This window comes from Gekko japonicus, unplaced genomic scaffold, assembly GCF_001447785.1.
Source record: "Gekko japonicus isolate JY-2015 unplaced genomic scaffold, Gekko_japonicus_V1.1 scaffold398, whole genome shotgun sequence".
NCBI classification, from domain to species: Eukaryota; Metazoa; Chordata; class Lepidosauria; order Squamata; family Gekkonidae; genus Gekko; species Gekko japonicus.
In genome coordinates this window covers 636,425-660,525 of record NW_015164676.1, presented here as the reverse complement: position 1 = coordinate 660,525, position 24,101 = coordinate 636,425, and the positions used below count along the sequence as shown (strand labels likewise).

The 24,101-nt window shown below is 56.4% G+C and overlaps 1 protein-coding gene across 1 annotated transcript in view; it reads right to left on the bottom strand.

The window, feature by feature from the left end:
* Positions 1–6,924: 6,924 nt before the first annotated feature.
* LOC107108761 (probable cation-transporting ATPase 13A5) overlaps positions 6,925–24,101 on the bottom strand; it is a 60,498-nt gene continuing 43,321 nt past the window's right edge. The window contains exons 22-30 of the mRNA XM_015409277.1: positions 20,641–20,683; positions 18,964–19,073; positions 17,345–17,441; positions 14,519–14,591; positions 14,001–14,175; positions 13,365–13,555; positions 10,994–11,082; positions 10,338–10,418; positions 6,925–7,029 (exon numbers count right to left, since the gene is read on the bottom strand). Of these exons, the coding sequence (XP_015264763.1) occupies positions 6,925–7,029; positions 10,338–10,418; positions 10,994–11,082; positions 13,365–13,555; positions 14,001–14,175; positions 14,519–14,591; positions 17,345–17,441; positions 18,964–19,073; positions 20,641–20,683 (964 nt within the window). The remainder of the gene's footprint in view (positions 7,030–10,337; positions 10,419–10,993; positions 11,083–13,364; positions 13,556–14,000; positions 14,176–14,518; positions 14,592–17,344; positions 17,442–18,963; positions 19,074–20,640; positions 20,684–24,101) is intronic.

Here is a 24,101-nt window from a genome sequence, read left to right as displayed (position 1 = left end):
CGTCACCAGGCATGAGAGCAGACTGGGACCGCTCTAAACCACCTGGTTAATTCAGGAAACGTTGACGTTGTTCAGTCGCCTGGCTCCAGAACGGAGTACTTGAGACGGGACAGGAATTCTTCGAGCTGGGTTTAGGAGAGTGAAAGGCCCGGGGGTCACCCCATGAGCCTGGGGGGGGGTGGGATTGAGCACCATGCCTTGGGAGAAAGCGGGATATAAGGAAATCAATAGAACTCTGTGTGCCGTGCCACACTGGCCCTCCCCGGGATGCCAAAAGCTCCTGGAGTGACCGATCCCCACATGAATGTCACCCTCACACAAGGCTGTAGCCATCAGGTAAGGGGACACCTGCTTATCCAGCAGAGATCCAGGGACAGCTCTTGCAGGCGAGGCAGGAGTCCCACCCCACCCCCGGCTGAGGGTTTGGAGGCCCCGGCCGGACAGAAAGTGTCCGGCAGACCAAAAGTCTGACTCAGCTCTTTCACTCTCGTCCACCCGCCCTCCTCCTTCCACCCACGCTGGGCAGGAACAAGACATCCCACGTCTTGGAGCCTTGCGCCATCAGGATTGCTGGAAAGAGGAGGCAGGGTTGGGGATGATCTTGCCCGGCAGCCAGGGGGCTGAGTCGTTCACACCTGCGCACAAACAAGCCGCCGGGTGACTCACCACCAAGCGTGCCTCTCTGGGCCAACGCCTGCTCAGCATTCGCATTCACAGCCAGCTACTCGAGAGCAAAACGAGTGACAAGCTAGCCTGGCAAGTGAGCTCCTTGGCTGGGGAAGCCCCAGCTCTGCAATGCCGAAGTATTCGGATGCTGCATTTGACGCTGCTGCTGCTGCTGCTCCCCCAGGCCCGGAAGAAGAGAGGGCAAAACGCAAACTGGGTGTCAGGGGTGTTAAATAGCGGATTCTAAGCACGGGACCGGACGACGACATGCTGAACAGGCCACGTTTATTGCATAACACACACAAGACAAAAACTGGCCGGCAAAGGCCAACTATATACACCCACCCCAGAAACACCCCTCGTCTCATTGCAGGGCTTGAATCTCCCACCAAAGTTCCTATAGGTGGACTAAAGGTGGCCCAGGATCCTCGGCCCCTATTGTTAGTGGAGCCAGGCTAGGGACTATGCACGCAGACGGTCCGCAGACACAACAAAGAGGGTCGATTAAAAAAAGACGGGGCGCTGTCCTCCTAGTTCGGACAAGGTCCACCTCGAAACGTTCCTGAAGGGACCTGCTGCAAGAACCTGGCCGTCGCTTCTGATCTGTCCCGTAAGGGAACGCGTCTTGTCCCCAAACAGTTCTGTGGAACTGGAAAAGCAACATGTCCTGAAAGGCCCTCAGAGGGACAGGGGGGGGACATTCCACGTCCATCATGCTGGCCTCTGCCCTGGGCAGGGGTCTTCCTGATCTTCTCTGACACCTCCCCCCCAACCTCTCCTGCTTTGAAACTGTGAGCCAGACAGGGTGGGATGCCTCACAGGCAGATTACTAGTAGGCGGGGTGGGGGGGAGCCCTGCCCGCCTCTGCCTATCTGAGCTGAGATGCTGGGGAGAGCAAAGGGAACAGCACCGATGGTCGGTCAGATTTCTTTCTTCTTAGCAATGGGTAGAAGTCACCCTGCACCTTTCCCCCGTATCTCTCCAAAAGGAAAAAGGACTAGCGGTTTTAAAAGGAAAAGGAAAGCGGTTTGTGAAGAGCACGGCGACATTTATTCATTCATTCAAGTGCCTGTCTCCCACGACCCCCCACCCCTTTACCAAAGGAGCCAAAGGCAGTTTGCAGACAGAAGACCTCAGCAGTGTAAACGACGACGTCACCCATTCAGACCAGACCCCGGCCGGACAGGCCCATGCCTGCAAACGGCCCAAGAGGCAAGATGAAATGCCTCCGGATCCCCAGTGAGGGAGCCGAGTGCTGCTAGATCAGCTGAGGGGCGAGTGCCCCACAAAGCCCGGGGCCGCAGCAGGCAGGGCCCTGAGCGGAGGGAGACCGAATCCTTCTCCTGGAAGAGGCAGCCCAGAGGAAAGGCTGGGAGAGAAACAACCAAGTTGCCTCCAGCCCTGCATAGGAGGCCTGGGTCCAGCTTTACCTCATTTTATGGACTTCATTTACGTATTCATGTTGACTTCATTTATACCCCGTTTCTCCCCCGTCAGGACCCAGACGGGCTTACGTTGTTCTCCACTCTTCTCTATTTTTTCCTCACAACAACAATCCTGGGAGGTAGATGAGGCTGGGAGGGTGGGACCCTGAAGTAATTTCCCAAGCACCCTAGGGTAGGGTTGCCAAGTCTTACCTTTAGCTGGAGCGGGGGACTCCCGGCTGTTTCCAGGAGCGCACGCCGCAACCACGTCACCCGGAAGTGACGTGATCACGCTGGGGGCGGGGCCACGACCATCCAAGGGAAAACCATAGAGTTTTCCTTCGGATGACCGTGGCCCCACCCCCAGCGTGCCCGGCGTGGTCGCGTCACTTCCGGGTGACGTGCACGTCACGTACTTTGGGGGTGGGGTTCGCCCAGAAGTCATTTCAGGGGGGATCGCAGTTCCCCCGGGTGAGGTACGAAGCCCCGCCCCCTGCTTCCGGCCGCCCCGCTTCCGGCCCTCATTCAGCCAGGAGGAGGCAGGAGAAGAGGGAGGATAAGTTGCTTCCTCCCCACCTCTCCCCACCCCTGCCTGCCTGGGGCCAGGGAGGGCCTTCGCGGGGCTTCCTCGCACTCCCGCCGGCCTTGCAGGTCCACCGCCGGGCCCCTCATGGGGCTCGGCAGTGGAGCTGCAATGCCGGTGCCAGCGGCCGGGACCGGTGATGTCAGGGGGTGTGGCCTTACGGCACACTTCCGGTGATGTCAGGGGGTGTGGCATATGCTAATGAGTTATGCTAATGAGTTCCCCTAGCTCTTTTTCTACGAAACGACCCCTGGGTTCGCCCAATTCAGATCGGGACTGTGGCCCGGTCTCAAACTGAGACAGCTGCAGGTGGGGGCGTTATTTGCACCACTGTTGGGGATTCCCATGGTGGGGGGTATCATTTGCCTCCTCCTCCCCCCTAAAGCCATGGTCCCGGTGCAAATTTGGCCCTGGGGCCCTTTGTGAATTAGTTTCCCTCAGCCGCCGTCTGGCTGAGGAGATGAGCACATTCAAGTCAGGCCATCTGAAGGAACACGTTACAAAATGGCATGTCTCCCGTGGCCCCCAGTGGTCCAGTGGCAACTGATTTGCATCCCAAGGGCCCCGCTTCAGTCCCTGGAGGGATCTCTAGCAGGTGATGTGAAAGCCCCTGGCGAGCCCCTGCCAGTCAGAGGAGACGAGGCCGGCCTGGAGAGAGCAAAGGTGCAATTCAGCAAAAGGCAGCTTTATGTGGGGGGGGGGCGTAGCTGAGTGGCAGGAGAGCCTCCGCCCGCTCCTCAGGGGCCTCTGCCCACTCACCCTCTGTCCTGCCACTCCAGGCCCAGGCTTGGGCGCTCGCTTACCTCCAAGGCAGAGAGCCCGGCCTCCTCGGCCTGGAGTAATCAGCAGCTCTCTCTTGCCTCTGCAGCCCGGCAGTGCCCCTGTCATGATCTGGGCTGTGCCAACAGAGGCCTACTAGGCCCAGTAGGGGAGGCTGGGCTAGCAGTAGGGGAGGCTGGGCCTACAAACCTCAGAAGGCCTTGGGAAGTCTTGGCACCGATTTTGACCAATAGGGAAGAAGAGGACTGGGGAATAAAAGAACTGGTACAAGAGGAAAAGCTGTTCTTCTTCCCAGAGGGCAGAGCCGGAAGGAAGGCTGCTGCAGGGAAGAGACCCTCATCCTGAGGGAAGGGTGAGTAGTCTAGTGTCACTTGAAATAGTGAGCTAGGGACAGTATAGATCTAGACACGTTAGGGCATTTGATTTCTTTTCTCTTCACCCACTCACTGTTATATTTCTGCACCTTGTTTGTTTGACCTCTTATAAAATAAATGAGGCTGGCGCATGTCACATTTATTTTTGATTCCTCAGTTCACTGTTAATACGCCTGTAAATAGTTGAGTGTTTGTCAAATAAATCCTTTAAATGATAAAGGAGTGAAATCCCTCTGTACCACCTAATCCCCCCAGCTGCTTGGACACGCTAGGGGTGGGTCGGGGATTCCCTGAGAAGGAGGAGAACAGGGGCAATATGGCAAGTTGCCAATTCCCCAGGGGAGCCCCAAAGATTGCCAGGAAGCCCCAGGGTGGGTTCCCAGTGACACCGAAGGGAGATCAGGAGGCTGCCCTGCCTAACCAGAGCCCAAGAGAGGGACAGTGGTGGCAGCAATACTGAAGGGGCAACAGAGAAGAACTGCCCCTTCAGTTGCCAGGTCAGGCAAAGGAGGGGTGGGCAGAGCGGGGCCCGCCAGCTGACACAGGCCCCTTCTGCCACAGCTTGTCTGAACGGCGGGGGTTGTGATGAAGCCGGCAGGACCCCGGGCCTTTCATGCTCCTGCCCAGAATCCCACCAGGGCCCCCTCTGTGAGGAGGTTCGGCAGCCAGGTAGGACCCCTCTCTCTCCCCACCCGCTCCGAATGTGAAACCGGCACGGGGGGTGACCCTGCAAGCCCCGTGCGAGTGGCCCTGGGGTTCAGCTCGGCTCCACCCTTACCGAAGAGACCAAAGCTGGCTCTGCCTCCCCCCGCCTGGGCACACCTTGTAGCCCGGAGGTTGCACATTCCCGTGGCACGTCCTCTGGCTTCCACAGCACTCCACCCGTGACCCTGGAAGCACGTCAGGGGCGTTCTGTTTGGGTGCAGCGGGTGCAGGCACCTCCTGGCCAGAGCCTGTGGCGTGGCGCGCCTGCCCCCTCCCCCACCTTTGGGCTTATTCTGAAACTGGTATTCAGTGCAGAAGAAGATGAGCGTACCTCCTGGGCAGTGCTTGTGCGGCTCACGGGGAGAAAAGCCACACAGGGCCCCCTTGGCCCCCACAGCAGTGGCCGCTGGGTCGGCTAGAGCTGCGCCTGCTACAGAGCGACTCTGTCCCTGTCCCTGCTCAGCCAGCGCTGGGGGGAGGAGGAGACGGGGCCCTTTTCACCCCACTGGCCGCGGGCGGTCTAGCCAGCACACCGTCCCCCCGAGGGCCCTTCTCCTCCACGTCCTTCCTTTCTCAGAGAACATCACCGGCTACATCATTGCGGGAGTCGTGTCCGCCCTCACCTTCCTGGCCCTGATCTTCGGTGTCGTGCTGTATGCAAGATGCACCAGGTAAGCCCTTCCTGGGAGGAGGCACGAGGGGAGGCCACAGAGGGGAAGAGCGAGGGACTCCGGGCGGGAGGGGGATGGCCGAAACAGGGGCTGGAGGGGTGGAGCAGAAGTCATCGGTGGCCCCTCCGAAAGCCCCCTGGCCTGGAAGACACGGAGGGCACGCGGCACACGGCTTCCCCTCTGGACCCAGGCAGCTTGAAGCAGCTGAGCAGAAATACCAAAGAGATGAGGGGCCTGATCCCTGCAACAGGGAGCACTGCCGCACACTGGGGGTAAGCGCCAGCATGGGCAGCAGAGGTCTCCGGGATCCAGGCGGCACTGAGGAGGACACGTCGAGTCCCATAACTCCACCTCCTCTCTCTTCCGAGCAGGAAAAAACCCTCCTTGGATCCCTCCGCCCCCTCTGCGCCTGCTTGAGAAGACCTCGTCTCCGTGACCAACCTGGCCTTTGAGAAGGATTAAGACCGGTGGGGCTCCCCGCCCCCTGCCCCCATTTTGCATTCGAACAAATGCCTCCTCCCACTCCTCCTCCCCCCAATAAATAACAGCTATTTCCCCTCAGTTTTCTCTGGACGTTCCTCGTGCCAGCCGCATGTTTAGCCTTCACTGTTCCGCAGGGCCTGCGAGACGGAGCTCTTCTGCCAGGCACCGCTGCTGTAGAGCCCTGGTCCGCAGTTTTAACATCGAGCTGATGCCACAAGAAATTACGAGCAGAAGAATATCTGAGAACATCTGGGAAGCGGAAATCCATCTTGAAAATGTGCCATCTAAGTTAATTTTAACTGCCGCCAGCACTTTGTATTTGTATTGTTTTATCTGTTGAATTTTAAATAATTGTATGATTTTAAGTTGTGTTTTTATGCTTGTATGGAAGCTGCCCTAAGCCTGCTCTGCGGGGAGGGCGGGGTATAAATTTGAGGAATAAATAAATAAATAAATAAATAGTTTGGGCTGCCCTCCCTACATTATTGCTCCCTTTCCTTTTGGAAACCATCACACCGCGCTGCTTCCTTTCTCCGCCACTTGACTCTCAAAGAGCACAAAAAGAAAATCACTTTGTTTTCGTCAAGGAATAAAAGAAATTCAGACCTGACTTTATTTCCACAATGTGGGTCCTATTTGGAATCCTCAAATGGCCATTTTGTCCAGCTTCAAAAGTACTTGAAGTTAATGAACAGTAAGCTTGGAACGGATAAGAGGAAGTCCTTCTTCACCCAAAGAGTCATTAACACGTGGAATTCATGGCTGCAGGAAGTGGTGGCAGCTACAAGCATGGATGGCTTCAAGAGGGAATTAGATAAACCCATGGAGCAGAGGTCCATCAGTGGCTATTAGCCGCAAGGTATGGATGGAGCACCATGTCTGAGACAATGATGCTCTGTAGTCATGGTCCGTGGGGGCCACAGTGGGAGGGCTGCTGAAGTTCTGGCCCCACTGGTGGACCTCCTGATGGCACCTGTTATTTTTGGCCACTGTGTGACACAGAGTGTTGGACTGGATGGGCCACTGGCCTGATCCAACATTGGCTTCTCTCATGTTCTTATGTCTGGGGTAGTGATGCTCTGTCTTCTTGGTACCTGGGGGGCCACAGTGGGAGGGCTGCTGGAGTTCTGGCCCTGCTGGTGGACCTCCTGATGGCCCCTGGGTTTTGGCCACTGTGTGACCCAGAGTGTGGAGTGGGTGGCCCACTGGCCTGATCCAGCGTGGCTTCACTTATGTTCTTATGTTCTTAAATGGGTGCTCTCTGCTTCTGCCTGAGGGCTGGAGCGGAATCGGAACAGCGCCTTGATCCACAACCAGAGGCGGCGGTTCTGCAGGATGGCATCCTGGGGGTGGGGAGAGAGAGCGTTTGAGGACCGGGCCGGTTCTGGGATTGCGACACCTCTCTCCAGGGGTCCCGGCCCAGATCTGCTGACATGCTTTCCTCATCAAGAACCCCCCACCCCGTTTGTCCTTTTCCCTCCCATGCAGAAGAAGAAGAAGAGGGGCTCTTTTACACCCTGCTTTTCTCTACGAGAAGGAGCCTCAAAACAGCCTACAACCACCTTCCCCCCCCCCCACAACAGGCACGTTAATGCTCCCTCTAAGCTGTGGAGTCTTGTGAGCAAGAATTCTGCTATGTGAGCTCCTGGCATTAAAGTTGTGAGCGACCTTGATCCACAACCAGAGGCGGCGGTTCTGCAGGATGGCATCCTGGGGGAGGGAGAGAGAGCGTTTGAGGACCGGGCCGGTTCTGGGATCGCAACACCTCTCTCCAGGGGTCCCGGCCCAGATCTGGTGCCTGGTGAAGAAAGCCACGCGGGGCATCTCTGCTGGCATGCTTTCCTCACCAAGAACCCCCCACCCTGTTTGTCTTTTTCCCTCTCAAGAGGAAGAAGAAGAAGAAGGGCTGTTTTAACACCCTGCTTTTCTCTACTGGAAGGCGCCTCAAAGCGGCTTACAATCACCTTCCCTCCCTACAACAGGCACCTTGTGAGGCAGCTGGGGCTGAGAGAGCTCTGAGAGGACTGGGACTGGCCCAAGGTCACCCAGCTGGCTGCAAGTGGAGGGGGAGTGGGGAATCCCCCCCCCCCCCGAATTCTCCAGATTAGAGTCCACCGCTCTTAACCACAGCCCTGGGCTGGCTCTCGTGCGCATTCTGGCTGGTGCCTGTCAGCCATGGTGTGGAACTCAGAAGGACCCTGAGATCCAAGAGTTCCCCCCCGAAAAGAGGAATCCGGCTTCGAGCCCATCTCATTGCAAAGAAAACTGCCACAAATGCCCACCTGCAAAACACAACGTCTTGCACGTGACCGGGGTGGTTGGGCCAGGGCAGCAAGGCAGAACCGGCACCGGAAAGAACCGGCTCACGTTCCTTGCCGGGCATTCCAGGTTCCTGGTTCTAGAGCTGTCCGGTGGGGAGGGCGGGGGAGCGGCAAGATGGCCGCAGTATCCAGACACTCATGCCTCAACAGGGGGGGGTTCGCTTTGCCAGAGACCGTTCCTCCCCCTCCTCCCACCAGCTTGCTGCCTCTGGCCCCCCGAGGGCCACCTCATGTGTCCAGTTTTGGGCACCCCATTTTAGGGAGGATGCTGACAAGCTCGAGCGTGGGCAACCGGGATGGTGAGAGGGTTGGAATCCAAGTCTAATTAAGGCTGAAAGGGTTGGGTCTGTTTAGCCTGGGAAAGAGAAGGCTTAGAGGGGACACGATTGCAGTCTTCAAGTATCTGAAGGGCTGTCATGTAGACGATGGAGTGGATCTATTCTCTCTTGCTCCGGATTGCAAGACTAGGTCTAATGGGTGGAAATTGTAAGGGAGTCGATACCGGCTAAATATCAGGAGAAACTTCCTGACTATAGGAGTGGTTGAGCAGTGGAACAGTCTGCCTCGGGAGGTGGTGGGGGCTCCTTCACTGGACGTTTTCAAGTGGAGGCTGGACAACCATCTTTCGGGTATGTTGTAGGCAGTGTTCCCTCTAAGCTGAGTTAGTGTGAGCTAGCTCACAGTTTTTTAGCCTCCGGCTCACACATTTTTGTCTTAGCTCAGGAAGGATGGCTCCAGAGCAAACTAATTTATGTAGTAGCCAAATCTCTTGCTCACAACTTTAATGCCAGCAGCTCACAAAGTACAATTTTTGCTCACAAGACTCCACAGCTTAGAGGGAACATTGGTTGTAGGTATGTAGGGCCATCTTTCAGCTATGCTCCTGCAGAGTGCCAGGGGTTGGACTAGGTGACCTGCAAGGTCCCTTCCAACTCTAACATTCCATGATTCTATGATTCATGCTCAGTGGTGTGGACTGCAAAGTAGGGCTGCCGGAGGGGGGGGTGCTGAGGGGACAACAGTCAGAGGGCCCCCAAAGCCAGCCTCGTGCCATATCAGGCTGATGCATCTGAGTTATTTTCCTTCTCGTGCCGTTCTGCACGGCAGCCACTAAGGGGCGCAGGGCATGCAGAGCTCAGTCAGCCACACTCCTTGAGTCGGCCGGCTGGGCCCTTGAGCAAAGTTCACTAGGCGGTGGAGGGGAAACTCTTCCCCACCCTCCTGCCCTCCTTCCCTGTGCCCTCGTCCTTTCGCGATCTGCCACTCCTCTATCCCCACTTCGGGTGTTTCTCCCTGAGAAAGCCAGTTTGCTGTGAGAGCCAGTTTGGTGTAGTGGTTAAGTGTGCAGACCCTAATCTCGGAGAACCGGGTTTGATTCCCCATTCCTCCACCTGCACCTGGCTGGATGACCTTGGGCAAGCCACAGTTCTGACAAGAGCTGTCCTTGAAAAAGAGCAGTTTCTGTCAAGAGCTCTCTCAGCCCCACCTACCTCACAGGGTGTCTGTCTGTTCTGGGGAGGGGATGGGAAAGGAGTCTGTAAACCGCTCTGAGACTCCTTTGGGTAGTGAAGGGCGGGGGATAAATCCAATCTCTTCTTCCAAGCGGCTGACACAGTTCTCCTCGCTTCCGTTTCATCCTTACAACAGACCCTGCGAGGTAGGTGAGGCTGAGAGCGTGTGGGACTGGCCCACCCAGCGAGCTTCCAGGGCACGAGCGGGGATTCGAACCTGGGTCTCTGAGATCCTAGTCTGACACTGACCACTATGCAACCTTAGCTCCCATTGCAAACTGCACGGGGAGGCCCAGAGATTACCTGGGCCATAGGCTGTTTCAATTCCACTCCTTTTTTTGGCCTTGGAGTTCCCATGATTGTCCTGAAGCTGGTGTCCAATTTTGAGATTCCTACTTTTATTTTCCAAGTTTTGAATCAGGGTCATATTGGGGGGGGCAACCTGGGGGTGGCCCACGGTGGCTCTGGGCAGCCCCGACTGCAAACCCCTATAAGGCGGTCTCACTCGTACGCCCACTTTACGTGCAGGAGGGTGGAGGGGGCTCTGCACGTGACTGGGAAGAACCAAATGCCCAGAGGCCAGATGTTGGCCAGCACCAAGCAGCTGTGCATGGGGGGGGGATCCGCATCGTGTCCCACGTGCCTCTGCGCCTTTGAGATCTCACTCTGCTTGTGCAAGAGGGCCTCTTTTCCTGCTTCCTCCCAACACACACACACACACACACACACAGAGGATGTGCCAGCCACAGGGCCCCCTGCTCAGACGGAAAGCACTCAGATCATTTGCAGGAAAAAAGGGGGGGGGGGGAGACTGCTCACCTCTGTGAAGAAGGAGACCGAGAACAAGACCACGAGCGCGATCAGGATGTAAACCCTCCAGATCATGGGGGTGCAGAGAAGCTGGGAAGGAAGAGACTGTCCTCAATTGTTGTGTCTTGCAATGGAGTTTAGTTTCCATCCTGTCTTTCCACCAAGTTGCTGGGGGGTGATGTCCGTGGCTCCCCACCACCACCGCCACCACCACCTCTAGCCTCCCAACATCCACCAGCTGAGGCGGGTGGGCCTGAGAGGGAGTGGCCGGCACAGAGTCTCTCCGCGGCTTTTGGTGGCAGAGTGGGGAATTGTAATCCAGCTCCTAGTCCAACGCTCTTCCCACGACATCAGGCCGCCAGCCCCCAAGAGCCCGGTCTGATCGGCCCTCCTTTCCCGCCAGCCCCCTCCGCCAGTCCCACACTGGCCCAAGGGAGCCCCGCGTGTGATTTGGGGCTGGCTGCCAGCGTTACGGTGCTCAGGGGTGCAGCCTGGCTGGGGGCTGCATTGAGACCCTGCAGAGGGAGCAGAGGCCGAGACCTGCCCCCCCTCTCCCATGGCTCTCAGCCAGGGGCCTGGCAGGGTGGTGCTCCCAGCGAACGTGTTAACCCGCTTGAGGGCCAGGAGCTCTTTGCAGCCTGCCTGAGGGCGCCTCCTGCACTCACCTCCATCCCCGTGTATATCCTCTCGATGTCAGCAAACAGCAGGAAGAGGGAGACCCCGAGCTGCAGGCACAGCGCAATGCAGAAGGCGTCTGAGGGACCAAAAGGGAAACGGCACCGTGTGACTCCCCAGGGAAGGGTTCCTCTGGGACCGGGCAAAACGAGGGCCAGTGGCTGGGAGTTGGGCAGTGCCCGACAGCAGCAAGATGGGGGCCTTCAGGAAGCCCACCAGCAGGCCACAGCCCTCTTTGCCCCCACGGTAGACTGCCTCTGGCCATGGAGGTACCACATGTGTGATTACTTTGAAGCTCCATCTTAGCCAGTGGCCACCCACACATCCTGCAGCTCCCTGGGTGAAGCCGGTACTGTGAGCAGGATGTTCGCCTTTGGCCTGTCCCCCATCCCCTGCCAGTCATGGGGGGTGGGGGCTTGAGTTCTAGCGTGACGGAAGGGGGAGAAAAGGTGTTCTTTGCTTATTAGCCCAGGAAGGTGTCAGGAACACATGAAGGCATTGCTGATCCAGGGCACAGTCAGTATTGTCTGCTCAGACTGGCATAAGAACATAAGAGGAGCCAATGTTGGATCAGGCCAGTGGCCCATCCAGTCCAACACTCTGTGTCACACAGGAGCCAAAGCAACAGGTGCCATCAGGAGGTCCAGCAGTGGGGCCAGGACACCAGAAGCCCTCCCACTGTTGACCCCCCACCCAAGCACCAAGAATACAGAGCACCCCTTGCCCCAGCCTATCTATACCTTGTGGCTAATAGCCACTGATCGACTTCTGCTCCATATGCCTATCTAATCCCCTCTTGAAGCCATCCGTGCTTGTAGCTGCCACTACCTCCTGTGGCAGTGAATTCCATGTGTTCATCACTCTTTGGGTGAAGAAGGACTTCCTTTTATCCGTTCTAACCCAACCGCTCAGCAATTTCATTGAGTGCCCACTTGAGTTCTTGTATTGTGAGAAAGGGAGAAAAGTACCTCTTTCTCGACCTGCTCTTTCCCATGCATAATCTTATAAACCTCGATCATGTCACCCCTCGGCCGTCGTTTCTCCAAGCTAAAGAGCCCTAAGCGCTTTAACCTTTCCTCATAGGGAAAGTGTTCCAACCCTTTTATCATTCTAGTTGCCCTTTTCTGCACTTTTTCCAAAGTTATAATATCCTTTTTAAGGTGTTTATTGCAGTCACACACTGTCTTGACATTTTCAGTGAGTTATCTACTACAACTCCAAGATCTCTCTCTTGATCTGTCTCTGCCAGTTCAGACCCCATCAATGTGTATTTATATTTAGGATTTTTGGCTCCAATGTGCATCACCTTGCACTTGGCCACATTGAACCCCATTTGCCATGTTGACGCCCACTTGCCCATCTTTGACAGATCCCTTTGGAGTGCCTCACAATCCTCACTGGTTTTCACCACCCTGAACAACTTCGTATCATCCGCAAATTTAGCCACTTCACTGCTTACTCCCAACTCCAAATCATTAATGAACAAGTTAAAAAGCAGTGGACCAAGTACTGATCCCTGCGGTACCCCACTGCTTACCCCCCTCCACTGAGAGAACTGCCCATTTATACTCACTCTCTGTTTCCTATTAATCAGCCAGTTTTTGATCCACAAGAGGACTTGTCCTTTTATCCTGTGACTATTGAGCTTACTTAGGAGCCTTTGATGAGGAACTTTATCAAAAGCTTTCTGGCAGCGGCTCTCCAGGGTCTCAGGCAGAGAAAGGCCTTTCCCATCACCTATTCCCTGGTCCTTTGAGCTGGAGATGCTGCCGGGGATTGAACCTGGGACCTTCTGCTCTGTCGGTCTGGACTCAAGGCTTCCTTTAGGGAGGGGCCATGGCTCAGTGATAGGGACCGTCATGCCAGTGTAATCTGCCTCTTGTCCCTGGTTCAAATCTCAGTGGGACTCAAGAAAGCCCCTGTCCTTCCGCCTCTGGCTATGATACTGAGAGAGTAAGAAAGGCCTACCTCACAGGGCTGGAATAACACATGTAAATCCTTTCACACTCCTTGGAAAGAATGCCCCGTTGGCACTCTGTGCTAGGATCTCCCCCCCCCCCGGAATGTGTGAACACATGGAAAGGGTCTCACCACCAGTGTTCCCTCTAAGCTGAGTTATTGTGAGCTAGCTCATAGTTTTTTAGCCTCCGGCTCACACATTTTTGTCTTAGCTCAGGAAGGAGGGCTCCAGAGCAAACTCGCTCAGGGTTTTAATGCCAGTAGCTCACAAAGTAGAATTTCTGCTCACAAGACTCCACAGCTTAGAGGGAGCATTGCCCGGTACCACGGGGTGCGCAGCTTGCGGGCCCGGCGCCGAGGCTGAGGGGGGCCCCCGTGCCAGAATGAAGAAGCGGTGCTCACAGTTGGTGTAGATGGGCTTCCGGAAGGGCTTCCCCTTGGAAAAGACGAAGGCCACGATGAGGCAGTTGACGGTGGTCAGGGGCCAGAGAGTGGCATCCTCGTAGCTCAGCACCCGGTGGTGCGGCTCCGTGGAGTTTGCCGTCCCGTTGCTGAGTCCTGGGATCCAGGTCTGATTGGCTGAAGGGCACCCTCTGGAGGAGGAGGAGGAAGAAGAAGATGATGATATTGGATTTATACCCGGCCCTTCACTTACTGAAGGAGTCTCAGGGCGGCTTACGATCTCCTTTCCCTTAACCTCCCTGTAAGAGACACCGGCCGAGAGAGCTCTTTCGAGGACTGCTCTTGAGAGAACAGCTCCAAGAGATCATGTGACTGACCCAAGGTCATCCAGCCAGCTGCAAGCAGAGGAGTGGGGAATCAAACCCAGTTCTCCCAGATTAGAGTCCGCACACTTAACCACGACGCCAAACTGGAAGGGAAGAGAACCTTCCCCGGAAACAGTTTCCTCGCCTTCTGGCCTGATCCTCTCCCTTTCTGCCTGTCCCTCTGGCATTAGCGCTCACTGTCCTAGGAGGAAAGCCTCCCCCGTGGCCTCCGGTCGTCCCCCCGCCCACCCCATGCAGGTGAAATGGCTACCTGTGACTGCGAATCTCGGCGTACCAGGGCTGCTGCTTCACCAGCAGGAAGCCGCAGACCTGCACAATGAGACTGAAGCCCACGTTGAGGACCACGGAGAGCAGCAGCGGTGGAGAGAGGAGCTGGCCGGAGGGGCGGTAGGGGGCCAGCTTGGGGTGGGCGTGGGTCAGGCTCACTGTGGGGAGAAAAGGGAAGAGGACAGGCGGGGGGGTCAAAGGTGCACACGGGCAGAGCTCCCTCCCCTCTCCCCACCCCACAGTCTTCTAGGGCAGGCCCCGCTCAGCAGTCTCGAGTAGCAGCCAAGCAGAGAGAGGCTTGCTTTGCACTGAGCTGGGTGGGCAGCATCGACCTCCCCCCTTCCACAACGCCACAGCCCCATTCACATCCCCTCCCTACACCCTGAGGGGCTGCTTTTCTATGGCCAACTGACACGCCCAGCCTTCCAGCCACAGGACAGGTCTTCGGGCCCAAGAGACAACTCTGCCCGGACGAGTCAGTGGGGAAACTGGCCTGCTTACTTGTGAGGCAGACGACTATGGTGATGCCGACGTCCTGAATGAGGTACTGGTAATTCCCCAGGACCTGGAGTTGCTGCAAGGGGGGAAGAAACTGTTCAGCCAAGGCTTTTGTTGCCGCAGGCATATGCAAAGACACTGGGGCAGCCTCTAGTGTCCCAGGGTACTTGGGGGTCTCCTGGTATTATTACCTGTAGTCTCTAGGCTACAGTGACCACTTTCCCTGTAGGAAACGGCTGCCTTGGAGGTGCCTCCCCTCCCCAAATCCCACCTCCCCAGGCTCTACCTCCAAATCTCCAGGAATTTTGCCACCCGGAGTTGGCAACCCTAGCCAGGCCCCACAGTCTGCCTCAGGCAGTAGGATTTCTAGCCCCTCCTGGTTAAAATAGAGTCCCCCCCCTTCTAGTGGCAATAAATGGCAGACAGCATGTTAACGGCAGAAGCCCCACTGATGGCTGGTCTCTTGCCCCATGGGACATCTGCTCTTCCGCTCACAACATTTCCAAAAAGCTTTCACACTGCAGGATTCAACCTCCTATCGACCAGCGCCCTGGGGAGATCCGTCTTCAACTGCAGGATCAGGCTTCGGTGCAGAAGGACGGGCTTCCAGATGGGAAGGACAGTTTCCGCAGTGAGAAATAAACTGCCCTGGGAGATTATCCGGGGGGGGGGAGGTTAAGAAATGAATGGGCAGGGATGCTTTGAATGGGCAAATCATGTCTTGAGACTTACGAACATAAAGATGTAAGAAGAGCCCAACTGGGTCAGACCAGTGAAGGTCCACCTAGTCCAGCCTCCCGTCTCACACACAATGGCCAGCCAGTTCCTCTTGAGGGCCAACAACAGGGCAGAGAGGCCGAGGCCTTCCCCTGATAAGGACACCAGAAGAGCCCTGCTATATCAGACCAGGGAGTGTCCATCTAGTGGCCAACCAGTTCCTCCAGAGGGCCAGCAACAGGGCAGGGAGGCCGAGGCCTTCATAAGAACATCAGAAGAGCCCTGCTGGGTCAGACCAGGGAGGGTCCCTCTAGTCCAGCCTCCCGTCTCACACAGGGGCCAGCCAGTCCCTCTGGAGGGCCAGCAACAGGGCAGAGAGGCCGAGGCCTTCCCCTGATAAGAATACCAGAAGAACCCTGCTGGATCAGACCAGGGAGGGTCCATCTAGGGTCCACTTCTGGTGACGTCACTTCTGGCGCGCATCCCAGACCGGCTCCCGGACCTACAGGACTCTCCCCCGCCGGTAGGAATTTTCGAGTTGGCAACCCTACCCTGAGAAGAACCTCAGAAGAGCCCTGCTGGGTCAGACCAGGGAGGGTCCATCCAGTCCAGCCTCCCGTCTCACACAGGGGCCAGCCAGTTCCTCTGGAGGGCCAGCAACAGGGCAGAGAGGCCGAGGCCTTCCCCTGAGAAGGACACCAGAAGAGCCCTGCTGGGTCAGACCAGGGAGGGTCCCTCCAGTCCAGCCTCCCGTCTCACACAGGGGCCAGCCAGTCCCTCTGGAGGGCCAGCAACAGGGCAGAGAGGCCGAGGCCTTCCCCTGAGAAGGACACCAGAAGAGCCCTGCTGGGTCAGACCAGGGAGGGTCCATCTCGTCCAGCCTCCCGTCTCACACAGGGGCCAGCCAGTTCCTCTGGAGGGCCAACAACGGGGCAGAGAGGCCGAGGCCTTCCCCTGATAACGACACCAGAAGAGCCCTGCTGGGTCAGACCAGGGAGGGTCCATCTCGTCCAGCCTCCCGTCTCACACAGGGGCCAGCCAGTCCCCCTGGAGGGCCAGCAACAGGGCAGAGAGGCCGAGGCCTTCCCCTCATAAGACCGTCAGGAGAGCCCTGCTGGGTCAGACCAGGGAGGGTCCCTCTAGTCCAGCCTCCCGTCTCACACAGGGGCCAGCCAGTTCCTCTGGAGGGCCAGCAACAGGGCAGAGAGGCCGAGGCCTTCCCCTGATAACGACACCAGAAGAGCCCTGCTGGGTCAGACCAGGGAGGGTCCCTCTAGTCCAGCCTCCCGTCTCACACAGGGGCCAGCCAGTCCCTCTGGAGGGCCAGCAACAGGGCAGAGAGGCCGAGGCCTTCCCCTGAGAAGAACACCAGAAGAGCCCTGCTGGGTCAGACCAGGGAGGGTCCATCCAGTCCAGCCTCCCGTCTCACGCAGGGGCCAGCCAGTCCCTCTGGAGGGCCAAGAACTGGGCAGAGAGGCCGAGGCCTTCCCCTGAGAAGGACACCAGAAGAGCCCTGCTGGGTCAGACCAGGGAGGGTCCATCCAGTCCAGCCTCCCGTCTCACGCAGGGGCCAGCCAGTCCCTCTGGAGGGCCAAGAACTGGGCAGAGGGGCTGAGGTCTCCCCTGATGATGCCTCCTGGGTCTAGGATTCAGAGGCTTAGTGCCTCTGGATGTGGAGGTTCCCTTTAGTGAGGGGGGCAGTCACTACATCCTCTGGCAGTGAATTCCACATTTTAATTCCTTGTTGCATCGAGAAGTGTTTCCTGTAGGCTGGATCGCCTGCTCCCTCTCAACTCTTTGGCAGGAAAACCGCCTCTCCTTCGGAAAGTCCAGAACTGTTGCTGGGCTGGGCTGGGCGGGGTGGGGTCTGCATCCTCTGCCCGTGGCGGTGGCTGTCTGTGGGTTCCATGGGTCTTTGCAGCACTTCAACCCACCCACCTCCACCCCCGACCTGTTTGGCAGAGGCAAGGGAGCAACCCCACAGGAAGCCACCCACACACACCCGTGCCACCTTCCAGTCGCTCGGACCAAAGCGACTGCTTCCCTCCAGCCCAAGATTAGGGTGTTAGCTGGGAGCTGCGCTCAGCTCTCCGGAGAGGTCCAGGCACTTACCCAGTAAAGCAGAGATGTCCCCACGAACACGATCAGGCAGTAAAGGGTCAGATATTTAAACACCGCAAAGGAGGACACGAGGGAGGCCCGGCCTTCCCTAGGGGGAGAAACGGACAGGGTCTTGAAGGGTCGCACCGGCCACCTGCTCAAAGCTCCTCGGAGGCAGGAGAACTGTTCAGGCACCCAGAGAAAAAGATCCAGCCCTCTGGGGGCATCTGCAGCCCTTCCGCACTCCCCGGAGAAGAAGGGCCCATTGCTTCTGCCACAATAACTGCCCAGGAGCCGGTCTGTTCCTTCTGGGACTTGGCAATGTGGCCCCGGGCAGCAAAGAGGCCCGGCCAAGGATGCTGAAAGCCAAGGATGGCGCTCAGGGAGCAGGGGGCAGAAGCCTGGCCCCCCACTTCTCTCCCTGCCTGTGGCTGGTTTTGCTCACTACCTCCAGAAGCTTGAGGGATTTTGTTCCTTCCCTTCCCCAGTTCAGTGGCAACAACCCTGTGTGGTTAGTGGGACTGGCCCAAGGTCACCCACAGCCAAGGGCTTGAAACGGATGTCATGTCGGGAGTCAACTGAACACAGCGACAAACATTGCTGTCTCTCTAGAATCGGGCATGTGGGTGTCAGACTCCTGGTCAAGTTACTCTCAACAAAACTCTCTTTGGCAGCGATATGTTTATTGAGATGTATGCCTGATCCAGAACATCACTTGTGTTAGAACCGGGGATTTTGGCGCACATAGGCTTAAGATAGTCAATTCAAACATAGCCATCTCCCCTTCCCATATATACACATCACAGTCACCCCGTCTAGCATTGCCGTCTCAACCGAAAGGGAAACTATATGGTTTGGTTATCTACTGCTTAAACTGACACAGAAAGCTTCAAGGACGCCTCTCCCTGGGAAAGAGAGAGGAGGTACATCTTGCATGAAAAGTTATGGCTCCTAAAAGCAAAAGTCTCACACTCATTCATCACAGCACACACCCCCTCCCCTCCCCGTAGGAATTCCCTCCCCTGAGCAAATATGACAACTGAGCGAGCAGAGCGAAGTTTGACAGTGGGGGCCTAATTCTGACTGGGACTGCTATGTTTACACACACACACAATTTCCCAAACTGAACCTGGCCCTGCAGAGCTGCAGGTTGCCTCCTTGAGAGAAACCTGCAGGAAATGGTACTTTGCAGTTACTCTAACAGGGAAAAGGTCCCAGGGCTGCTGCACCCTCCCCTCAGCCCCGGCCAGGGCGGTGTGGCGGTCAGAGTGTCAGGCCAGGATCTGGGGCACGCAGGTTCCAATCCCGACTCTGCCACGGAAGCTCACTGGGTGACCTGGGGCCAGTCACACGCCCTCAGCCTAGCCTCCCTCACAGTGGTGTTGTGAGGTTACAAGGGAGAAGAGAACGACGGAAGCCGCTGTGGTCCCCCACTGTGGAGAAAGGTGGGATATCAAATGAAATAAAGAAATAAGTCCAAGTGGCCCCAGTGTTTAGAGACATGCTGGGAGCTCCATTCCCGGCCCTCCCTGGACTGGGCCTCTCCGAACGTCTTTGGTCCAACTCAGAGGCCACGCTGGCCCTGCTGGCTCCCACAGAGAGCTGTGCCACCCCCAGGACCACAGACTCACCTGATCATTTCTGGCACGCACTGGATGTTGGGGGTCTGGGACGTGAAGGGCGACGCCACCGAGGCCTCCTGCTCGGAGAGGGAGATCCCGGCATGCGCCATCTTCAATGCCTGGAAGCGCACAAAGGGGAGGAGGGAAGACCGTGAAGACAGCAGCAGCAGAAGCGGCCCTCTGCTGGGGCCAGGCAAGGAGCCGGGGGGGGGGGACCCTCTGTGGGTCTCTCCATGTCTGGCTTGGAAGCCCTGGAATTCAGGCCAGGCCTTCTCCCTACGGGTTGCCGACTCCAGGTTGTGAAATCCCTGGAGATTTGGGGGCAGAGCCTGGGAAGGCCGGGGCTTGGGGAGGGACCTCAGCAGGGAATAATGTCACGGATTCCCCCCCCCTTACGAAGCAGTCCTTTTCTCCAAGAGAACTGATCTCTGTCTTCTAGAGGTCTGTTGTAATTCTGGGAGATCTCCAGGCCCCACCTGGGGGTTGGCAACCCTAAACTCACACATCACTGGTTGAATGGGAGTAACAAAGGGATTCTCAGGTTGGGGGAGAGGCATGACATGTGAAATGCAGGCAGTTTTTGCAACACTGATCCACAGCTGCTTTGGGCGGATATGGGGAAGTGCAGGACAGGGTGACCAACTTCTACACCGCTCCCTCTCTGTGTCCTTTTAATAGACTGCCCTTTCCTACATTTTATTAAACTTCTATTAAAGGAACAGGACGTTTTTTTCCCCTGGCCTGATGGCAAACTTTGATATACATGAATAAGTAACACGATGCACTTGTTCAGCCTGTACAGGGTGGGCGGAAGCATTCCGCTTTCCTGGTCTCAGGATCAGGGCCTCCGCCAGAAAATCCCGTTTTGTAGTCCACATCAGATCTGATCGTGGATTCGCCATGTCTGATCCTGGCACTTGGGCTATTTCACTGCACGTATCTGCGAAATGACAGACCCAGGTGGGGGTCGCCGTGTTGGTGGTGAAGCAGCAGAACAAAGTTTGCGTCCAGTCAGGCACCTTGGAGACCAACAAAACTTTATGCCAGGTATAAGCTTTCGTGTGCACATGAAAACTTATACCAGGAATAAAACTTGGTTGGTCTTAAAGGTGCCACTGGACTCAAACTTTGTTCTGCTGCAAAACTGATTATCTCTCCTTATATATAATTCTGTTTTCGAGTGGCAACATTCCATGTGCTCCCAAATCAGTTGGGTCCCTGAGCTGTCACTCCAAAGGGGTCCCAATTCATTGGCTGCGTTCCCAGAGTCCCGCCCAAAGAAATGGCGGCGAGCATCTTGGCCTCAGTGTGCTGGGAGCTGAAGGACGCGACGGACGCTCCGGTGGGCAGAGGCTGAGGAGGCCAAGGCTGATGATGGCGCCGCCACGGCAGTCATCGTCGGGCACGGCCAGGAGCAGGCAGCCAGGCGAGCTGCAAGCCCACAGAAGTGCTGCCCAGTGTCTCGGCCTCACTGTGCTGCTCCAGGTAAACTAATGTGCTAAGAGATGACTTAATGAACAACATGTGGCATGCACAATCTAATTTTTAAATGATTCTCACAAATCCGTTCCCCACCACCAACACAACAGCAAATTTGTCTTTTTAAAAAGAATTTCCACTGATGCCTGTCCCTCATGGGAGGGCATCAGCATTTATAAGCCAAAGAGGAGTTCGAGGGCAACCTACCCCGCAGTCATTGGCGCCGTCTCCACACATCCCCACGTAGTAACTGGCAGAGAAGAGAGAAGACAAATTAGCCGATCGTCTTTGACATGGGAATCAGGGAAGTTTGCACACACACACACACAAACACACATGGATAGACATCTGTTTTGCCAGCCTGGCACGCACAAACAATCCTGAAGGAGGAACTGCCAGTGATGTCAGAAGAGAAGAGAGGGCATCGCCACCTCTTGGGCACGTACAGCAAGGAGGAGCATCTGGTTTCCCTGGGGTCAGAGGCCAAAGGTGGCAAGGGGCTGCCTTCACATGACCCCCTCGCGGCTGGAGGGGACAGGCAGCCAGTGTTAGAAGGTTGCAGGGGGAACTGGTGCTCAGCAGGTTCACCAGCAAAGAGCCCCCAAACAGAATCTCCGTGGACAGCATTTCCATTGGAAATATGGAACTCTACAACAACAATGCACACACCCCAGCAGCAGAAGAGAGGTACCATCTATGGGGCAGCGAAGAGAATGGTCCGGGGCCCTGCACTTTGCAGGGGGGTGGCCAATGACAGTTTATTTGTTATTGGATTTATTATTGGATTATTGAAGAGTGCTACACAGTTAGGACTGCCAGACTCCAGGTGGGGCCTAGAGATCTGTTGGAATTACAGCTTATCTCCAGACTCCGAAGAGATCAGTTCCCCTGGAGAAAATGGCTGCTTGGGAGGGAGGGTGGACTCCATGGCGCGATATCTTGCTGAGGCTCGGGAGGTGCTCTGGGGATGAAAGAGATGGCAGGGATGGGCACTGGGGAGGAGGGACTTCCTTGCGGAAGGAGAAACGCCAGGGCTTCACGGGAAGGCAAAAGTGGGGGGGGATCAGGCAAATGAGGTCACTCCGTGCATCTATGCAACTCACTTGTGGCCTCAAAGAAGACCAGTGTTGGAAAACATCTGGGCGTAGGAGCTTGCAGGGCTATTTTTGGGCATGAACGCACAGGAACGGAGTTCCGGCTGGCTCCCGAGTTGGCCACGCCCAGCAGGAACTCATTAGCATAATAGGCCACACCCAACAGCAGAAACTCATTAGGATTGGCTACATTAAGGGTGTGTGGCCTAACATGCAAAGGAGTTCCTGCTACAAAAAAAAAGCCCTGGGTTTTGATAACAAACAAGGTAAACAGAATAAGAGGAGAGGGGGAGGAGGAGGAGATTGGATTTATACCCCATGGCCCTTCACTACCCAAAGGTGTCTCAGAGTGGCTTACAAACTCCTTTCCCTTCCCCTCCCCACAACAGACACCCTGGGAGGTGGGTGGGGCTGAGAGAGCTCTTGACAGAAACTGCTCCTTTTCAAGGACAGCTCTTATCAGAACTACGGCTTGCCCAAGGTCATCCAGCCAGATGCAAGTGGAGGAGTGGGGAATCAAACCCGGTTCTCCCAGATTAGGGTCCGCGCACTTAACCACGACACCAAACTGGGTCTCAGCAAAAGGTGGGTGTGGCTGGATGACCAGACTTCTGGTAACACGGGGGAGTGGCATAATATGCTAATGAGTTTCTGCTGTTGTGTGTGGCCTGTTATGCTAATGAGTTCCTGCTGGGAGCTTGTAGGTCTTTCTTTGCCCTCCTGGTTGATTCCCCAGCTAGAAACAGCTCTCCCTGCCAGCGTTGCTCACCCAGGGAACAAGACAACCAGCGATGAAGAACAGAGTGTGCCTCTGAGCATGTGCAGCCCCAGAGCCAAGCGCCACCCTTCTAAGTTCACGGAAGGCAAAAGGCCCAGAAGAGACGACTGAGGTATCCTTGCTAGGGAGAAGCTCCAGTTAAACTCAGGGAGGTCAGGTTGTTTCACACCTGCCTTGGGGTCGGCGGAATCAGCCGTCATGCGGTGTGGGAGCCCTTGAAGAAGGTCACTTGCAAAGGCCAGCAGAAGAGGGACAACAGCAGGCCTGTAGCCAGGAATTTTTTTGGGGGGACATGTAAATTTCCTAAGGGGCAGTGGCTAATCTAAATAAAGGTAATTTCCTCTGGCCCCTCACCCCAGACAGCTGCGCAGGAATACCCGGCTCCTTCCCTGCACCTGCTGCCACTCGGGGGCCCTGAGCTGGATGGGAAGTCGGGGGGGGCTTGCCAGTAAGTCAGGGGGCCTAGCCCCAAGATGCCCCCACTGTAGCTACGGGCATGGGCAAGAGGGCCAAGTCAAAGCGCAAAGGTGGGTGCATTTTTGAAGGAGTGTGCGTGATGAAAACCGGGTGCTTCCATTCTTCTTCAGAGAGGACTGGGTGGGGATAAAAGGGGTGGGGGCCTCATCCCTGACATGGCCCCAGGGTCATGGAGGCAGTCCTTCAAAGACAGGCGGGCGACAGGATAAGAACATAAGAACATAAGAGAGAAGCCAATGTTGGATCAGGCCAAAGGCCCATCCAGTCCAACACTCTTCTGTCACACAGTGGCCAAAAACACCAGGGACCCTCAGGAGGTCCAGCAGTGGGGCCAGGACACCAGAAGCCCTCCCACTGTTGCCCCCCCCCCAGAAGCACCAAGGAGACAGAGCATCCCTTGCCCCTGAGTCCCTATCCATACCTTGTGGCTAATAGCCTCTGATGGACCTCTGCTCAGGAAGGATCAGCCTTCCTGGCCAGGGAATCGCTGGGCTTTCCCACATTTCCCTCTCTTATAAATCCAGGTGGGGCGGCCATGTTGGTCTGAAGCAGGAGAACAAAGTTTGAGTCCGGCTGCCCCTTTGAGACCAACAAGAGTTTATTCAAAGTACATAAGAACATAAGAGAAGCCAGTGTTGGATCAGGCCAATGGCCCATCCAGCCCAACACTCTGTGTCACACAGTGGCCAGAAACACCAGGGGCCATCAGGAGGTCCAGCAGTGGGGCCAGGACTCCAGGAGCCCCCTCCCACTGTTGTACAAGCTGTAGCAAAATGGCTGCCAGGCAGAGGCAGCAGTTCATCTTAAAATGGCTGCCGGTCTGGTAGTCCTTCTGGAGGGGGGAGGTGCTCCATAGGGAACAATGGAACTGCCATACCTCCCTGCCTACATTTCCCAGAAGCTTTGGGAGGAAAGCATGGGAAAGTATGGACCCACCCCAGGGGCAGAGCCAGGCAGGTAAAGTCTTCTGCCCCACCAGGGAGGGGTCAGTTGGCCTTTGCCTCAGCCATGGACGGGAGCTTCCAGGGGGTGGCATACAGGTGGGACTCCTGCGACCTCAGACTCTTCCGTAGGTCACCCAGACCACTATAAACCATGGTGGAGAGCCGGGAGGGTGGCAGTCAGGGGTCATTTCGTAGAAAATGAGGTGCAGGAGCTCATTAGCACAACTCATTAGCATAACTCATTTGCATATACCACAAGCCCTGACATCATCGGAAGTGTGCCAGAAGGCAACACCCACCGCTCAGGCTCCACTGGACTGTTTTGGATTGCTAGCTATTGGGGGGGGGGGTGAACATGCAGATCTGTCCTCCACG